General features: G+C 36.7%; 1 protein-coding gene across 1 annotated transcript; it reads right to left on the bottom strand.

The window, feature by feature from the left end:
- Positions 1–14,266: 14,266 nt before the first annotated feature.
- LOC107800312 (nuclear transport factor 2B) lies at positions 14,267–17,057 on the bottom strand. Its single transcript, XM_016623465.2, has 2 exons — positions 16,654–17,057; positions 14,267–14,557 (listed from the first exon to the last, which is right to left on the bottom strand). Exons 1-2 carry the CDS (start codon positions 16,945–16,947, stop codon positions 14,483–14,485), a joined length of 369 nt encoding a protein of 122 aa, XP_016478951.1. The 5' UTR covers positions 16,948–17,057; the 3' UTR covers positions 14,267–14,482.
- Between the last annotated feature and the right edge of the window lie 285 nt (positions 17,058–17,342).

The following is a 17,342-nucleotide window of genomic DNA, read 5'->3' as shown; positions in this document are numbered from 1 at the left end:
GGTCTCATATCAGTCTCAGTGTATCCTCACATCTGGCCCTCGGCTGAACTCAGTCCGAAAATCATCACAAGATCCTCGGGCACTAGTAAAACAGTATTTCTCAGCCCAAAACATCATTTAAAATATCATTTAAGTCTCAAAACTGAGTAAAAATGGCTGAGTAGTAAAACAGTGGAAAATAGCATGACTGAGTTCAAGTAATAAGTCAAAACAGTGAGGAAATAGTGATAAAAATCCACGAAGGGTTCAAATAGTTGGCACGAAGCCCAAATATGGAAATCAGCCCAAAACATGATGATAGCAAATAAGTTTCAGTCAACTACGTGGTAAAATCATAAATCGGGACGGACCAAGTCACAATTCCCAATAGTACACGACCCCACGCCCGTCATCAAGCTTGTGTCTCACCTCAATATAGCACTACTATGTGCAATCCGGGGTTTCAAACCCTCAGGGCATCATTTACAATTATTACTCACCTCGAACCGACTAAATCTCTAGTTCGCGATGTCTTTGCCTCTCGAATCAACCTCCACGCGTGTCGAATCTATCCAAAATCAGAACGAATACGTCACAATATGCTAAGGGAACAAAGCCCAAGCGAAAACAATTGAAAAATACCAAAAATTCCGAAATTAGCAAAACTCGAGCCCCGGGCCCACTTCTTAAAACTCAAAAAATTTCACATCATTAGATTCCTTATCACCCCACGAGTTCATACATATCAAAATTTCTCAAATCCGACCTCAAAGGGTCCTTCAAATCCCAATTCAAAAGTCCAAAATCCCAAGCAATAGTTCTTCCATTTTTTAGCTTAAGTTCCATGATTTTCTAGGTAGATTTCACAATAGAATCGAGTTTTAGGTCCGAAATTCTGACCTCCAAACGTTTCCCCTTGAATCCTTTTTTAATCTCCTTCAAAAAGCTCTAAAAATGCTCAACTATGGAGGAAATGAGCCCCAAAATCGCGGATGAAATTACTTAAAACATTCTGCCTAGGCATTGTCGCATCTGCGACTTAAGAACTACTTCTGCAGTACCACAATTGCGGTCAATTCATCCGCTTCTACTGGAATTCATTAAGTCGGCCACTGCCGCATCTGCGATCTTTCTTCCGCATTTGCGGTTCCGCAGATGCGGCCCAATAACTGCATTTGAAATTTCCTGACATCCTTCCCAAAACTGCTTCTGCAGCCTCTCCCTCGCACATGCGGCACCACACCTGCGGTCCCCAAACCGCAGGTGCGAAAACACTAGAAGCAGCAATATCAGCTGGTGCAACCAAGTTCCAAATTCTCCGATAACCACCCGAAATGATCCCGAGGCCCCCGGGACCTCAACCAAAAGCACAAACATAACTCAATAACTTATTCAAACTTGTTCCAATCATCAAAACACCTCAAACAACATCAAATCTACCAAATCACATCGAATTCAAGCTTAAGTTTCTAAAATCTTCCGAAATACGCTTTCGATCAAAAACCCAACCAGACCACGTCCAAATGAACTGAAATTTTGCATACACATCCCAAATGACACCACTAAGCTACTGCAACTCTCGAAATTCCATTCTGACTCCTATATCAAAATCTCACCTATCAACCGGAAATCGCCAAAATATCAACTTCGCCAATTCAATCCCAATTCTACTCTGAACCACCAAAACCAATTTCGATCGTGCACCTATGCCATAAATCACCTCCCAAAGCTAACCGAACCATCGTAACTCACATCTGATCCCTCTAACACATAAGTCAATATCCGGTTGACTTTTCCAACTTAAACCTTCTTAAAAGAGACTAAGTGTCTTATTTCTTATCAAATTCTCTCCGAACTCAAACTGATCAATCCGATCACATAAAACACAATTAACGAAGCATAAAGAGGCAGAAATGGGGGAAACGAAGTAGTAACTCATGAGACGACTGGTCGGGTCGTCACAAAAGTATTTTTGGAAAGATTTGGCCAAACATGATTTATTTACCAAATGTTGTAAAAAGTACTTCTTAAATGAATTGGCTAAATACAAACTGTTTTTTTCAAAAGTACTTTTGCAAATAGTACTTTTCAAAATAAGCAGATTTTGGCAGCATGGGCAAACGGGCTCTTAGTACTTGACAAGCCTTCAGTTTAATTTATGTGATGTAAATTCAATCGACACAGTACAAAGTTCAAGAGAAAAGAAAAAACTTTTGAAAATTTGTGATCTCAAAAGTTTAAAGGGTAAAAAATATTATATAGCTTTTAATTTCAGTAACAACATAAAATTAATAAAATTAAAAATCCAAGAGTTAATTTGTTTCAAATATAAAAATATGTTATTTTCTTGAAACGGATGATGGTAGGCTAGGAACCCGTGTTTTAGCTACATTTTACACTCTAATTACTGCACTTTATTCATGTTTGAACTTAAATGATGATAATTTGCACTTATTTGTTGTTTTATGCCTTGCAAGAGATGATTATAAGTTAAGAAGATAATTTAGAGTTTTAAAGTTTGAATAAAAGCTAAGGAATTCAACTGAGATCGCTTTTGGGGGTCAAGGACAAGTCTGGATATCAAAAAGTGAGAAGAAAAACTTACTCTGAAAAAATTGCACTAACGCCCCGCGGGGCGCTAGTGTCATTTTTCTGCAAAGTGAAAAAATGAACTCTCTGGCGGTGCATGGCGTGCCGCGCCAGTGTATTTTCGCGATCTAGTTTTCTCGCTTCGACTTGGAAAGGATATTTTTCATCTGGGGTCGTTCCTTCATGATATAAATATACTAAAAATATGATTTTTAAAGGAATTTTGACCTACAGAAGATTGGGAGAGCATTGGAGACTTTAAGGCACAAGGATTCACATTCTTTCCTCAACTCAACACCCAAGTTTAGATTGGATTCATGTTTTTTTATTCTTTAACTCTATTTAGGATGTCTTTCTCCCTGATTATGGAGTAGTTTACTTTAGGGTTTGACAGATATAGTGTTTGATTGATATTTGTGGATTTTAACTCTAGTTATTTTGTATGAATTCGTTTATAGAGCTTTGAATTGATTGCAATTTTGTTCACCAAATTATTTAATCGAAAAAGAAATATTTTAGGTGATTATCTTTGCTTTATTTTGTTTGATTTAATTTAGTGATTCTTTTGAGTAATCGAAAGAGATTGTTGAATTGTTGATTAAATCAAGTTAGTAGAATATTCAAGAGATATTTTCCAAAAGATTAGTCCATTAAGGTATTCTTGCATACATTCACAGTGTTTTATATTAGTTCACCTCGTAGAGTTCAAATTTAATCGAAAGAGGAGCCTTGGCTATAAGATTGAACTAATCATCGAGTGAATTCATGAGAATCATTAGAACATTAGAGTGAATTGAAAGATTTCGCATAGCTATCTTGAACATATCCTATCACGACCCTTATTTCTCCCATTTACTATATCGGTGTATCTCAACTCTTGTCTTTCTGTGATCAATTGTTTATTTCTTCAGTTTTAATAGTTAATTTTAGTTCATAATCATTTCAATCACAGTGTTAATCATCATGAATAGCGTTTAAGCCAGAAATTACTTGAACATTGTTTAAATTCAATCCCTGTATAGATGATAATTAAACTATACTATATTTAGCTGGTGAGCATCAATTATATGTTGTGTTTTGTGCTCGCCAACAGCCTAATAAGAAAAGTGTGTCACATAAATTGAAAGCTCCTAGCTCTTTACTTTGCTAGTGAAAAAAGCTTTAAGTGAGACTGAGCCACGAATATCACTGCCGACGTCCCTTAGAAAATGAAACCAAGTACTATTGTCATCATTCAGGGTAGGTTTTGACATATTAGCCGCAACTGGAATTTTAACTGTGTAATAAGGTACTGCCCTTCATGTACGTATGTTCACTACTAGCTTTTCTTAACTAATCTAAGTGATTACACTACTCAAATATTGCTAAAACTTGTCCAAGAATATCGATCGAAATCGGTCGAAAATCTTGAAAAATCAACTGATTCCCGACCGACTTTAATTCGTCGAAATAAGGTTGGTCGGTAATAAATAGTGATCGAAGTCGGTCGTAATTTTCGACCGATGGTGGTCGGTTTTTCAACCAAAAGTTGACCAAATTAACTGACACGCTTTCTAGAAAAACTACATATACCAACATAAGTCAGCCAGTATATTGGAAAATAATTTTATTTATTTTCTAATAAAGATCAATATTGGTCGATATATTAATGTAACGATCCGGCTAGTCGTTTTGAGAGTTGTAGTCCTGTTTCTCCATTTCCTACTTCTTTTATGTCCTACAGCTGTATTATGACTTACCGGGTTAGTTGGTTCGGGTCCTGAGTGATTTCGAAGTGAATTGGGACACTTAGTCTCTTAATTGGAAGCTTAAGTTGGAAAAGTTGACCAGATGTCGACCTATATGTAAATGGCCTTGGATTTGAATTTTGATGGTTTTGTTAGCTCCGTTAGGTGATTTTGCACTTATGAGCACATACGAATTGTATTTTGGAGGTCCATAGTATAATTAAGCTTGAATTGGCGAAAGTTAGAATTTTAGAAAGTTGGACCGAGAGTGTACTTTTTGATATCAGGGTCGGATTAGATTTTCATAAGTTGGAGTAGGTTCGTGGTGTCATATATGACTTGTGTGCAAAATTTGAGGCCAATCGGACGTGATTTGATAGGTTTCGGCATCGTTTGTAGAATTTGGAAATTTCAAAGTTCATTAGGCTTAAATCCGTGTGTAATTCATATTTTTGATATTTTTTGAGGTGATTTGAGGATTCGCCTAAGTTCGTATAGTGTTTTGGGACTTGATGGTATGTTTGGTTGAGGTCTCGGGGCCTTGGATGAGTTTCGGGTGGCTATCGGATCAATTTTGGACTTAGCTTGTTGGCTGATAACTGTAGGTTTTTTATGTTGCTAGTTTCCTCTTACGCGTTCGCGATACAAGTCTCGCATTCGCGAGGTGTACCTGGAGGCTGAGGAGGATTTGTTCTTCGCATTCGCAAAGAAGAGGACGTGTTCACAAAGGTTAGGAGGTGAGTGCATCGCGGATACGAGATGGGGAACGCATTTGCAAAGAAGAGAAGAGAAAACTGGGGACCCCATGCATTTGGTCTACGTGTTCGCGGAGGTAAGGTGTAACGACCTGACCGGTCATTTTGAGCTCTAGCACGTTCTTCGGTGATTTGAGTCTATGAGGAGCTTCACTTCAGGTATTATGACTTGTACGCATGGTCGGAATTGAATTTTGGGGAGTTCAGAGTTGATTTGGAAAGAGAATCCTCATTTTGGAAGCTTTAAGTTGGAAAAATTGACTAAGATTGGATTTTTCAGTAAACGGCCTCAGAATCAGGATCTGAAGAATCCAGCAGGTTCGTATGATAATTTTGGACTTGGGCATATGTCCGGATCGGGTTTTGGATGTTCTGGGAGCGTTTCAATGCCTATTGTGAAAGTTAGCCTTTTTGGAAGAATTTCATAACTTTGGGTTGAAGTGCATTTCAGTGTTATCGATGTCCGTTTGGGATTCCGAGTCTGGGAATAGCTCCATATGGTGATTCTGGTATTTGGACCACGTCCTGGAGTTGATTCGAAGGTCCGTAGGTCATTTTGGAATCATTTGGCTAAAGTTAAAAATTCAAAGGTTTTGAGAAGTTTGACCGGAAGTGGACTTTTTGATATCAGGGTCAGATTCCGATCCCGAAAGTTGGAGTAGGTCCGCAATGTCGAATATGACTTGTGTGCAAAATTTGAGATCAATCGGACGTGATTTGATAGGTTTCGACTTCAGATGTAGAAGTTGGAAATCCTAAAGTTCATTAAGCTCGGAATGAGGTGCAATCCATAAATTCGACGTCGTTTGATTTGAAGGCTCGACTAAGTTTGTAATGTATTTTGGGATGGGTTGGTATAATTGGATAAGTTCATGGGGGTCTTGGGTAGATTCCGGGGGATTAACGGATCGAATTTGGAATTTGAAGAGGAATTGAGGCTGCTATCTTCTTGTGCAACCGCACCTCCGAGGTTAGGGCCGCAGGTGCGGAGCCGCAGAAGCGGCCATGAAGGTCGCAGAAGCGGCTTAGGTTGGAGAAGACTGGGATTGCAGATGCGACCACGTTCCACAGAAGCGGGACCGCACGTGCGAGCGGGGAGCCGCAGAAGCGAGGGCGCATGAGCGGATGGCGATCGCAGATGCGGGATCAAGGGGTCTGATGGAGGACAGTAGAAGCGGTGTTTGGTCCGCACCTGCGGAACCGCAGAAGCGGTCAAGTAACCGTAGGTGCGAAAAATCGTTGGGCAGTGAGTTATTTTAAAAACGGAATTTGGCCCATTTTCTCTTGGTTTGGGCAATTCTTGGAGGGTTTCAATAGGGGGTTTTCATCTTCAATGTCAAGGTAAGTCATTCCCACCTATTATAAGTTAAACATATTGATTATGTATAGATTTTAACATGGAAATTAGTAAGAATTTGGGGTTTGAGAAAAAACCTAGAAAATTGGTATTTTTGGAAATTGGACATGAAATTGGGAATAAAATATATATTTGGGTTCGTAATGTTATGGGTAATCTTTATCTTCAAAAAATTTCGGAATCCGGGTGCATGGGCCCGAGGGCGATTTTGTCAACTATTCGAGCGGAGTTGGGAATTTATCTAAATTGAATTGTTGTGAGTATTGGAGCATGCATTTATGGATTTTCTCAATTATTGGCTAGCTTTGGAGCGTTAATCATCAGTTTGAGTCGTCGGAAGGGCTTGGAAGCCGATTATGGAACTTCAGAGCGAGGTAAGTCTCCTTTCTAACCTTGTAAGAGGGAATTAACCTCATAGGTGAAATAAACTAATATGTACTTCTAATTATGGGGGCTACGTACGCACGAGGTGACGAGAGTCCGTACATAGATACTAGTTATGCCAATGTCTAGATAGTCTAGGTTCACACCATGCCTTGTTGATATTACTGTCGAATCATGTTTATTGTTTGCCTTGAGAAGAAGCAAGATTTAGGTTGAGCAATATTTTTCTTGAAAGAAATGAAAATTGAAGAATTTAAGATTTAAAAGGTTCCATTTGAACTTCGTAAATTTCGAAAAGAATTGAGGAATATTATAATAACTTAAGAAATCTATGTGTAACCACGTCCCATGTATGTTTCGCGAGCAGGGTAATTTCCCTAAAAGGTTTCAAGTTGAATTTTTCTTTTTTTAACCCCCCACCCCCCCCCCCCCCAAGAAAGAGATATGATTTAAATGTCAAAATTTATATTTGACTGCGTCACAGGTATGATTCGTGAGCGGGTAATTTCTTAAATTTATTTTTGACTACATCACAGGTATGATTCGCGAGCGGGATAATTTCTTAAATTTATATTTGATAGCGTCGCATGTATGATTCGTGAACGGGGACTGTGTCGCAGGTATGATTCGCGAGCGGGAAAATTGATGTGTCTATGATTCGCGTCGTTCGACCCTCGGCAGTGCACAATTTACATTTATGTTGGATCGGGTCTAACGTCCTCGGTAGAAATTATGTGTGATAATACAGCCAGAAACTTTTTTTTATAATTTGTATAAATTTGTTTTTGAGAGATTATTTGTTTTAAATGAAGGAAGTGTTTTGGAGTCCTATAATACTAATGAAAGAATTGTTCGGCTATTTTTCATGTTCTGAGTTTTGTTGTTATCTCTATAAATCATGCTTAATTAGAATTTCATATTATCATATTGTTGGACCACTAGTAAGTGTTGGGATCGACCTCTTGTCACTACTTCTTCGAGGTTAGACTGGATACTTACTGGGTACGCGTTATTTTCATACTCATACTACACTTGTTGTGCATTTTTATTGCACGGGCACATGTATGTCTAGTGGTCTTGTTGGGCGCAGCGGCATGGTTGATACGAAGACTTAGGTGAGCTACATCTCTCGAGACGACCCGCAACCGGCAGAGTCTCCTTCAGAGTATTGTACTTTCTTTTCTGTCCAATTTGTATTCCAGACAGTTATTGTATTACATTTTATTCCTAGAAATTGCTCATGCACTTGTGACACCGGGTTCTGGGATGTATATGGGATTATACAGTATTGGAAATTTGTTAACGACATCATTATTTATTCGGTGAAATTCATTATTTATTGTTTAATTTGAGGAAAAGAAATGATTTCAAAAAATATTAAAATGAGAATTTAATTAACTTCTTGGTGTTGGCTTGCCTGACAGTGGTGTCCGGCACCATCATGACTCTTAATGGATTTTGGGTCATGACATAAGGTCCGCGTTCGCGAAGAGAGGGGCCAGTAAAGGTTCGCGTTCGCGTAGAAGGAATTTTGGTCAGAGGCAATTTGTGCTTTGCGAACGCGAGGGTACCTCCGCGTTCGCAAAGGAGGCGTACCTGGGCAGAATAAAAGATTCAAAAACGAGGATTTTGAGTTCATATCACAAAATTGAATTGGGAGCTCGGTGGAAGGCGATTTTTGGAGAGATTCTTGCGTGGGTGTTTGGAGTAAGTGATTTCTATCTAATTTTGGTCAAATCCATGATTATGTCTTTAATTCCATCATTTAATTTGTGATTTAGGGTGGAAAATTGGGGGGAAAGAGGAAGTGTTCTTGAGATGGATTTTTGAGGTTTTGAATGAGATTTTATTATCGGATTTGAGTAAATTTGGTATGGTTAGACTCGTGAGTGAATGGCCTTTCGGGTTTTGTGACTTTTGTCAGATTTCGAGACGGTTGAAATTGGGCTGAAAATGCAAATTAAAAATACCGACTCAAAATTGAAAAAAAAAATTCCTACATAGTATGCAAGTCTAACCAGCTTTTGGTAAAACATTGACTGGTTTTCGACCGACATCAATCGCTATATTTAAATGTGCCAGATAAAACAGTATCTCGATATTTTGGGACCACATTTTATTTTTTTTGAAATTGATTGTTTGCCTTTTACGATCAATTTACACTATTTTTCTTACTTCCCAGCGATTTCGGTCGATAGGTCCTGGACGGTTTTCTACCAATTTCTAGTAGTGTTAATGTGTTTAGCAAAACTAAGAGGAAAACGTTTTTTTTTTCTTCCTTCTGGAAACTTATTCACAAAGGCAGTAGTTTAATTTCTGTCAACTTGGATCCATAAAGCAAAAACCCCACCATCACACCATATACACTTTCTTCTCTCTTTTTAATACCATACGTGCATTTCACTCTCAAGTTTAGCATATATCCTCTCTCTCTCCTTCTTCACTAAGCAAAACCACTATATAAATTTCCTCTTTGCCACTTACTAATTTTTCTGACTAGCTAAGAGAAATTATAGCAAGAAGAAGATAGAAGAAGCATAAATAATGGGAACAGATTGGGCGCCATCGGTGATAGCGGCGGCATTGTTCATAATATTGTCGCCGGGACTGCTATTCCAGTTGCCTTCAAGAACGAGGTGCATTGAGTTCGGGAATATGTACACCAGTGGCATTTCAATACTTGTTCATGCCATTTTATATTTTTGTATATATACCCTTTTGATTGTCACCGCTAATCTCCACATTTGGTCCGATTTTTCTTTCCCTCCAATCAAGATTTAATTAGGGAGTAGTATATGTTTCCAATTCTAATTTCTTGGAAAGCTAAGCTAGCTTTTGCCTTAATTAATAGGGATATGTTCTTGTTTTATCAAACTTAATTTCTCTGTGTTTGTTTCTCCGTATAGTTATATTTCACAGGTAATTGTCAAAAGGTGTATAGATTGTTTACTAAAATTCATGCAAATGAAAACAAGCAGTTTTTGGACCCGCTTTTGATGAGATGCCATTTACATGTTCAGATATAGTATTGGATTCTTTATATAGTTTTAGACAATACTCGATTCACAAGCTTGAAACTAGTTAGAAATTAAGTTATATTCAATATGCGCTTTTTTTTCAATCGTGATATCACAGGCGTAATTCAGTCGGGGCGCCTTATTTGGTCGTCCTCATTTAATCTATACCCATTTTTTTTTAAGTTTTATTTTGTACCCATTTTTTAAACAATTTCAGCCCCCTTTCTCCTCCTCCTTCTCCTCCTTTGTTTTCTTCTTCTTCTTTCTTCTGTTGTTGTTGGTGCTGCTATGAAACTTCAGTTCATGGGATGATTGCCATAAGTATGTTTATCAGATTATTTAAAAACAAAATATAAATAATTACGTAAGTTAGTAGCCAATAATTTGTAAATATTTTCACGTACGGGAAGTTTAAGGTCACACTTAGTGATTCTTTTCATGATAATTTTGTTCTTTTCATGTTTTTTTTTCCAAAATTTATGATTTAGATACTTTTGGCAATCTGATTATTTATCTAGTATGTTAGAAAGCTTTTTCAAAAATTTCAGCTTATATAGTACTGAAATTTTTATAGATGAACTAAATAACTTCAGCATCTTCTGCTGAAGTTTTTGAAAAAGCTTTATGACAAAACTAATAAATCCAGGACAAAAAAAACTTCAGCTTATTTAATGCTGAAGTTTTTTATTGATGAACTAAATAACTTCAGCATCTTCTGCTGAAGTTTTTGAAAAAGCTTTATGACAAAACTAATGAATCCAGGACAAAAAAACTTCAGCTTATTTAGTGTTGAAGTTTTTATAAATGAACTAAATAACTTTAGCATCTTCTGCTGAAGTTTTTGAAAAGGCTTAATGACAAAACTAATGAATCTGGGACCATAAAACTTCAGCTTATTGAGTTTTTAATTCGAATTATGACAAAAGCATTACGCGTGCAAATCGAAAATTGAGGAAAGAGAAAGGATATATTAGAGTAGCCGCTTTCCAATTTTAAGTATCAAAATAGCCGTCAATATGAATTCTCCAAACTCTCAGCTCAGGATAATTCAATTGCTCCATCATCAACTTTTGCCCTTGTACAATTCTAGATTTTTATTTAATTCACATCATTGTCGTTAGTAAATAATTTCGTATTTGCTCGTGTCACCAATGGAGGTAGAGCTCTAACATAAATGAACGGACTTCAAGTGCCCTAATTCTTTCGGAAAAAGGTTCAAGTTCTCCATAACTTTTGACTATACTTTAAAATTAACTTCTGATTGAAGCTAGGTAAGGAGTCAAGGAAAAAATGAAAACTTTTTTCTTACGGCAGAGTAAAACTAGAGAAAAAATGTAACAATGCCAAAGTTGATCATAGGAGTAAATTTGATCTTTTTTATGATACTATGTATTGGTGTAGTAGTCAATATGCGCATGCATAATTGCAGGCAAAGACAATAGCCAATTAGCTATGTTAGGCAGCTAAGCTTTGTCCGGTTCGTGTCCTTTGTAACATCATGGATGGGTTTGCCTTATCCACTATAGCTAATAAAGTAGTACTCTCTAGACTCAGTACGTAAGTTATATTACAAGGTGGGAATAATTAAACTAGAAAGTGTTTGATATTTTCATATATTCCTTTACTTTATGCGATTCTCTCATCATTTTCTACTTTCACGCCATTGATATCATATTCCAAAGCTCTTCCTTTTCTTATCTACTACTACTACTTGTTTAGTGTACTTTTTCTCTCTTCTTCTCTTTTCTTAGATCTCTTACTTAGTACTATTTTTATCTAGCCAAAAGTTGAATAGAGTGCTAAAGATCATAAAATATGAATGATTGGGCTGGTCCGATCATAGCTACATCGCTATTTGCATTTCTATCTCCCGGATTACTCTTTCAAATGCCGGGCAAGATTCGGCCAGTTGATTTCTTGAACATGAAGACAAGTTGGATTTCCATATTGGTTCATGCTATCCTCTTTGGTTTGCTTCTCATTCTTTTGCTCGTTGTTCTCAATCTGCATCTCTATGTTTAATTACAGCAAATAATATAAGAAGCTAGAACTAAACATGCTCCTTCAATGCTCTACTATTCTGCAACCTGCAGAAGGTTCTCTTTTAATTTGCTATTTTTGTATTCAGTACTTTCAGCAGCATTGATCACTGAAATTTCAATCTGGTGCGAGGCCGTTGGGCATTAACGCTTTATTTACTTCTCATAATTCCCCGTTTATATATGCACAAACTTTTGTTTGCGATTTACTATTCACATATTGTTAATTAAATAAGACCCACCACCTTCCACTGTTTTTGTTTTTTCTCTTCTATATATCACAAGGGGTTTGATTATATTATCAACTAGCAAATCCTTCAACTAATCAAATATGACAGAGTTCTTCCTCTCGATTTTCAAATGATAGATCCAAAACTTCAAAATCGTAGTATAACGTATATTCTTACCCCTGTGCTAGCACCTTGATCTATCTAGTTCTATTTTGACTAATCACGCAGGTGTAATTATATTCCCTCAAAACAACCGCTAGCTTTATCTGATGTATAGCTAGAGAAGTGAATGTTTCTAGGATTTGAAATGCATACATAATTCACTCCGTACTGTTTTATGAGAAGGGAAAATATGAAAAGCACACTCCGACTGTGCATAATCAACCTCACATGGCGTTAGGGATTTCGTGGCATTGTAATAGTCGGTATAAGAATGATAGAAGAGATGTTGGAAAAATTAATTATGGAGAACAAGATTTAACTTGAGGCGTGTCAAGGATATTGTCCTTAATGATATTTCGCTCACACCATAATGAATAAAATTAGGTGTATCCCCCAGGATTCAACAGGCTCTTCCAATTATTAAACTGGGAACAGAACTAGCAGAAAACTCAAGAAAGAAACCCAGCATATAGGATGAAAAGATGATTCAGAAATTTGTTTTAGAAATTGTGTCTTTAGCTCTCCAAAGACCATGTTTATATAATTGTTGCTCCAACGGCTAGTTTTTTCACATCTGAACCAGAGATTCAATATTATCATTGTATCCTTCTAATACAGTGGAAAATCCACATACAGAATACTAACTCATAGTATTTTTCAAATAAGGCACAAAATCACCTCAAATAAAATGAAACTTGACTTCTATACAAGTGTTTTTTGAAACATCTTTCAACACATATAAGAATCTATTTTCTTTTGGTATCTTTCATATTCAAATACCAAAATAAAATTTTTTAAACATAGAAGCAACTTTAACTTCTGCAAAAATATCTCAAATTAGTAGGAAAGGGTCATAATTCAAAGATTTCTTCACCCAAATGACTAACTTTCAGAGCCAAAAAAACAACATATTTTTTATCTTCCAATATAAATTTTTGCCAAAAAAAAATCTCAATTTTTTAAGGCCATGTTATAATTTTAACAAATAACTTTTCCTTCTTAGGAACATGATATATAACTTTGGGCACCACAAATCCCCACATTTTTAAAAAATTTCAGGTTAATGAGATAATCTTTTCACAACTCATAAAGAGTTCCACCAACACATTAATCATCATCTTCCCTTTCATCAAAAAAATATGCCAAATCCTATTTGACATGAATGATTATCATGTATAGTAAATTATTCTCCATAATAAAAGAGTGTAAATATCCTTAAGATTGTTGAAAAAATATTAAACATTCCCTTTTGAGATACCATTAATTTTTCCACCAAGAGAAACGTACGTTTAATTAGTATTTAGAATCAAGCAAGACCCCCAGAAGGAAATAATTATATACAAGAAGAGAGAGGACTTTGAAATGACAGATCAATAAGTCAATCTTCAGATCATAATAGAGTCGTTAACTAGGACGGAGATTTGAAAATCAAAAAGAGAGGCAAAATATAACATGCATGACAAATAAGATTTCAATAAAGAACCAATGCGTTAATATATCAAAACTCTGATTCTCCCAACCCACTCAACTCTTGCCCTCCGGCCTCCAAGTACCTAGTTAGTTGTTCAATATATTTATTTAATAAAGCTTCTAATCACCAAAGGGGAAGACGACCACGTTACTTTTCCTCGGACAAAAAAAAACAAATAGACACCATACTTTAGGATTACTACAGCACTTCTTCACTCATATACGACATAGCAAAGCTATTGGTCAAAGTGTCAGGTATCAAATTCTACAGGACTGCCTTCAGCTTCGGAAAGTTTAAATCAATTACTATATAAAAATTTCGCCATGACAACGGTTACGAATCAAGTGCAAACCTGATAACACAATCCATATCTTAACAACCTTTTTCTTAAAAATTTAGGCCCACGTTTCAACAGCTTCAGGCACCGCAAGCACTTCCAACACAACTTTTACATGTCTCGAGATCCACCAAATAATCACGGCTTAAAGTAGCAAAGAGAAAAAGGGAGGAATCATGATGAGCAACATCAGAGAGAGAAACTTGCAAGAAAATAACATCAGGAAGCAAGATAGGACTCATTCAATTCCATAAAATTCAAACTGTCGCCAAGTGCATCAATCAATTCACCAAACCATTACAGGAAGACTGGTCTTATACTGACTGTGATATCAAACAGAGGCAATATCTTGCTAGAAGTTATAATCTGACTTGTTTAGTTTTAGACAAACCAATCACGAAAACATGACCAAGAAACAATTCAACTCAGAACCCTTCATGCGTAATTCAAGCGAAATATGTCGTTGGACACATATAAACTTCCTTGACCTGCTGGTATCAACTGAAACATCTGCAGTCCATGAAAATTAGACGTATAACATTAGAAATTTGAGATGCATAAACTATGAAGCATTGTATCCAGAAATGCAAATTTCAAGAAACTTAAGACAGATATCCTTCAATAATAAAATATTTTCAGACGACAAACTCATCACTGCTGATTTCTTCTGAATGATCAACAAAACAGCAAGCACATCCATGTCTTTGGAAATTAGGAACAGGTGCACGAGGAAGGAAAATAGAAATAAAAAGTGGAAATCGAGAAAAATCCTTTCTTATCTCCTTAACGACCAAAACAAAATCTGTCTGCATAATCAGTTTGAAGGACTGCGCCAAACTACCAGTTCAAAGAACGCTCTATTTCTGTATTGAACATAGGAGGCTGCTTTTCAAAACGAACAAGAGAAAAACAAATAGTTCTTGTTTCGGGAAAGAAAGGAAAAACCCTCCGCAAAAGATAGTTGATTTTGTTTTGTTTCTTCTTATTTATCTTCTTTTCTGTGGGATAAGGTGTGCCAAAGCTAGTTGCTTTTAAAAAAAAAGTGGCAAACCAAGACCAAACAGTCAACATTAGATGCGAGTCCAACAAAATAACTTCGAGAGCAGTCAAAGCACGACACCCTACCATTATTTATAGAATGACTAAGAAGGAACCATAAAGATGATATTCTACAACACATATTACTGATCGTTTGTTAAGCTATTCACAAAATAGAGATAACAGAAGAAAACCGACTTAATAATACCCTTGTCCTGTTCAGGAATTTTTTTTGAAAAAAAACAGAGCGTGGGAAAGTGAAGATCCAAACACCCCTCATAGGCTAGATGTAGAATCCCAATAAACAAAGCACTCTTCAAATAAGGGATTAAAGAAGCTTATTGTACTCGTATTCAGAAGTTCCACTACACCATTCCGTAATTGCCTCTTTTTATCCTCACAGGCATGTACACATATACAGACCAATGCTACATGATTTTCAGCATACGTCAGCTAACATCATAATGTCCACACAGCTTCAAATCATCCAATCATCCAAGAGAACCGTCTACCAAATCCAGAAGCATCTGGAATTTAGTGAAGGTGCTCCAACATGGGTTACTTCAAAATGCATCAGAAACATAGTTTGGGTTGTTTGGCGAGCTCTGAGTCGTGACAAGGGAATTCCCAATGTGGACAGCCAAGTTATTTAATCGTTTACATCTGATTGATTTTTTTTTCCTAAAGTCACTATTTCTGTCCTCGAATAGCGTTTAGCACTTATTTCAAGTTGCAATTTTCCAACTGTTTAGCTGGAAAGTTGCTCCGGCCTATTCAAATAAACCAATTACAGAACCACATCACTCGTTTGCTTTATAAACACACATTTTCTCATTTACATGTTGAAAGAAGTGATTTCAAATACAAAGAGAAGAAGAAAGAGCACTTAAACAAACACAAATTCAAATCTAACAAACAATTCAAAAGTTGCTCCAGCCAATCCAAATCAAAATGCTATAGAACCATGCCACTCATTTCTTTTTAAACATATGCTTAGCTAAGTATATGCAAATTCTTTTTAATAATAGTGGTGGTGAGACTCAGATGCAGAAACTCTGCCTGCCCTTGGTACCATATTGAATTGTGTGACCATGTCTAAAGAGAGCACACTTTTATTTACTTAACTATGTCTTCAATACTCATTAGATTCATGTAAAAGGATAGGATTCCAGTAAAATGCATCCTTGTTAAGCAACCGATCTAAGATGCTATATAACAAATCAGCGATGAGAAATCAATCACAAATACAGAACCAGAACACAGGAGCAAGCCTCGGTATCGAATTAATGCTCCAAACACAAATTAGGACACGCAAAATTAAACCCTAAAATCGGTTCTGATACAGACAAGCGAATTAACCCTAGCCGGACAAATCAGCGATGAGCAATCAATCGCAATACAGAATCGGAACATAGGAGCAAGCAACAGTACCGAATTAACGCGCCGAACACAAATCAGGACACGCAAAATTAAACCCGAAATGGCATCTGATGAGATTCAAACCCTAACCAGGTAGCACATCGCAATGTAACAAATGGAAAGGAATCCAAAAAATTAGCAACAAATACCTGACTGAACTTGAGGGGGTGCTCTTCGCCGGGGATTTGGAGATTACCGCTGACAAAGACAAGCATACCGTTGGCACCAGAGAGCTGGCAATCAGTGGTGCTGATATGGTGCTTGCACTGCTGGAAGGGGAGACTGGTGAGCTTAGCAACGATGTTTTGAGATCCCTGATACTTTTGACCTTCGAAACTCAACATAGAGTTTTCTTGGTAGAGGTTAGCAAGCGCAGCCCGATTGGTATCGAAGGTGGAGTAGTAGTGGTCCACGAATGCTTTTGCGACGCTTTCTGGATCCATTTCCTAATCGGAATAATCGCTCAATCTACAGCACGCTGTAGGCGATGGCTCTCGTTGTTCCTCTCTCCCTGTAGGCGTGTACCTGCTTGAATATAGGAACCCTTTTTTGTATGATTGCTCTTATTCTCAGGCCTAGGGATATTTTGGTCCAGGGCCCAAAATATTAGGATTGGACTTGCCTCATCAATCAGTCTCATTTTACGTGATTCCTATATTTTTCTTTTTTAATTGTTTCGAAATAAAATTGGAGTAACATTTGAGCATCTTCAAGGGTGTACTATTATTCAGTATCAATGATTTCACTTTTAGTTAATTTATCCTTTAAAATAATTTTGTAATAAATAATTATATAAGTGATGAATGTGAATTATATATGATGAATATGGAAAAAAGAA

The sequence above is a fragment of the Nicotiana tabacum genome, chromosome 3, assembly GCF_000715075.1.
Source record: "Nicotiana tabacum cultivar K326 chromosome 3, ASM71507v2, whole genome shotgun sequence".
NCBI lineage: Eukaryota > Viridiplantae > Streptophyta > Magnoliopsida > Solanales > Solanaceae > Nicotiana > Nicotiana tabacum.
The sequence above is the reverse complement of the archived record's forward strand: the minus strand, read 5'-3'. Positions and strand labels throughout refer to the sequence as shown.

Coding starts and splice junctions, on each gene's coding strand:
- LOC107800312 (XM_016623465.2), bottom strand. CDS start 16,947: ATGGATCCAGAAAGCGTCGCAAAAGCATTCGTGGACCACTACTACTCC. Junction 14,558..16,653: donor ACCCCCTCAAGTTCAGTCAG/GTATTTGTTGCT, acceptor CATGGACTGCAG/ATGTTTCAGTTGATACCAGC.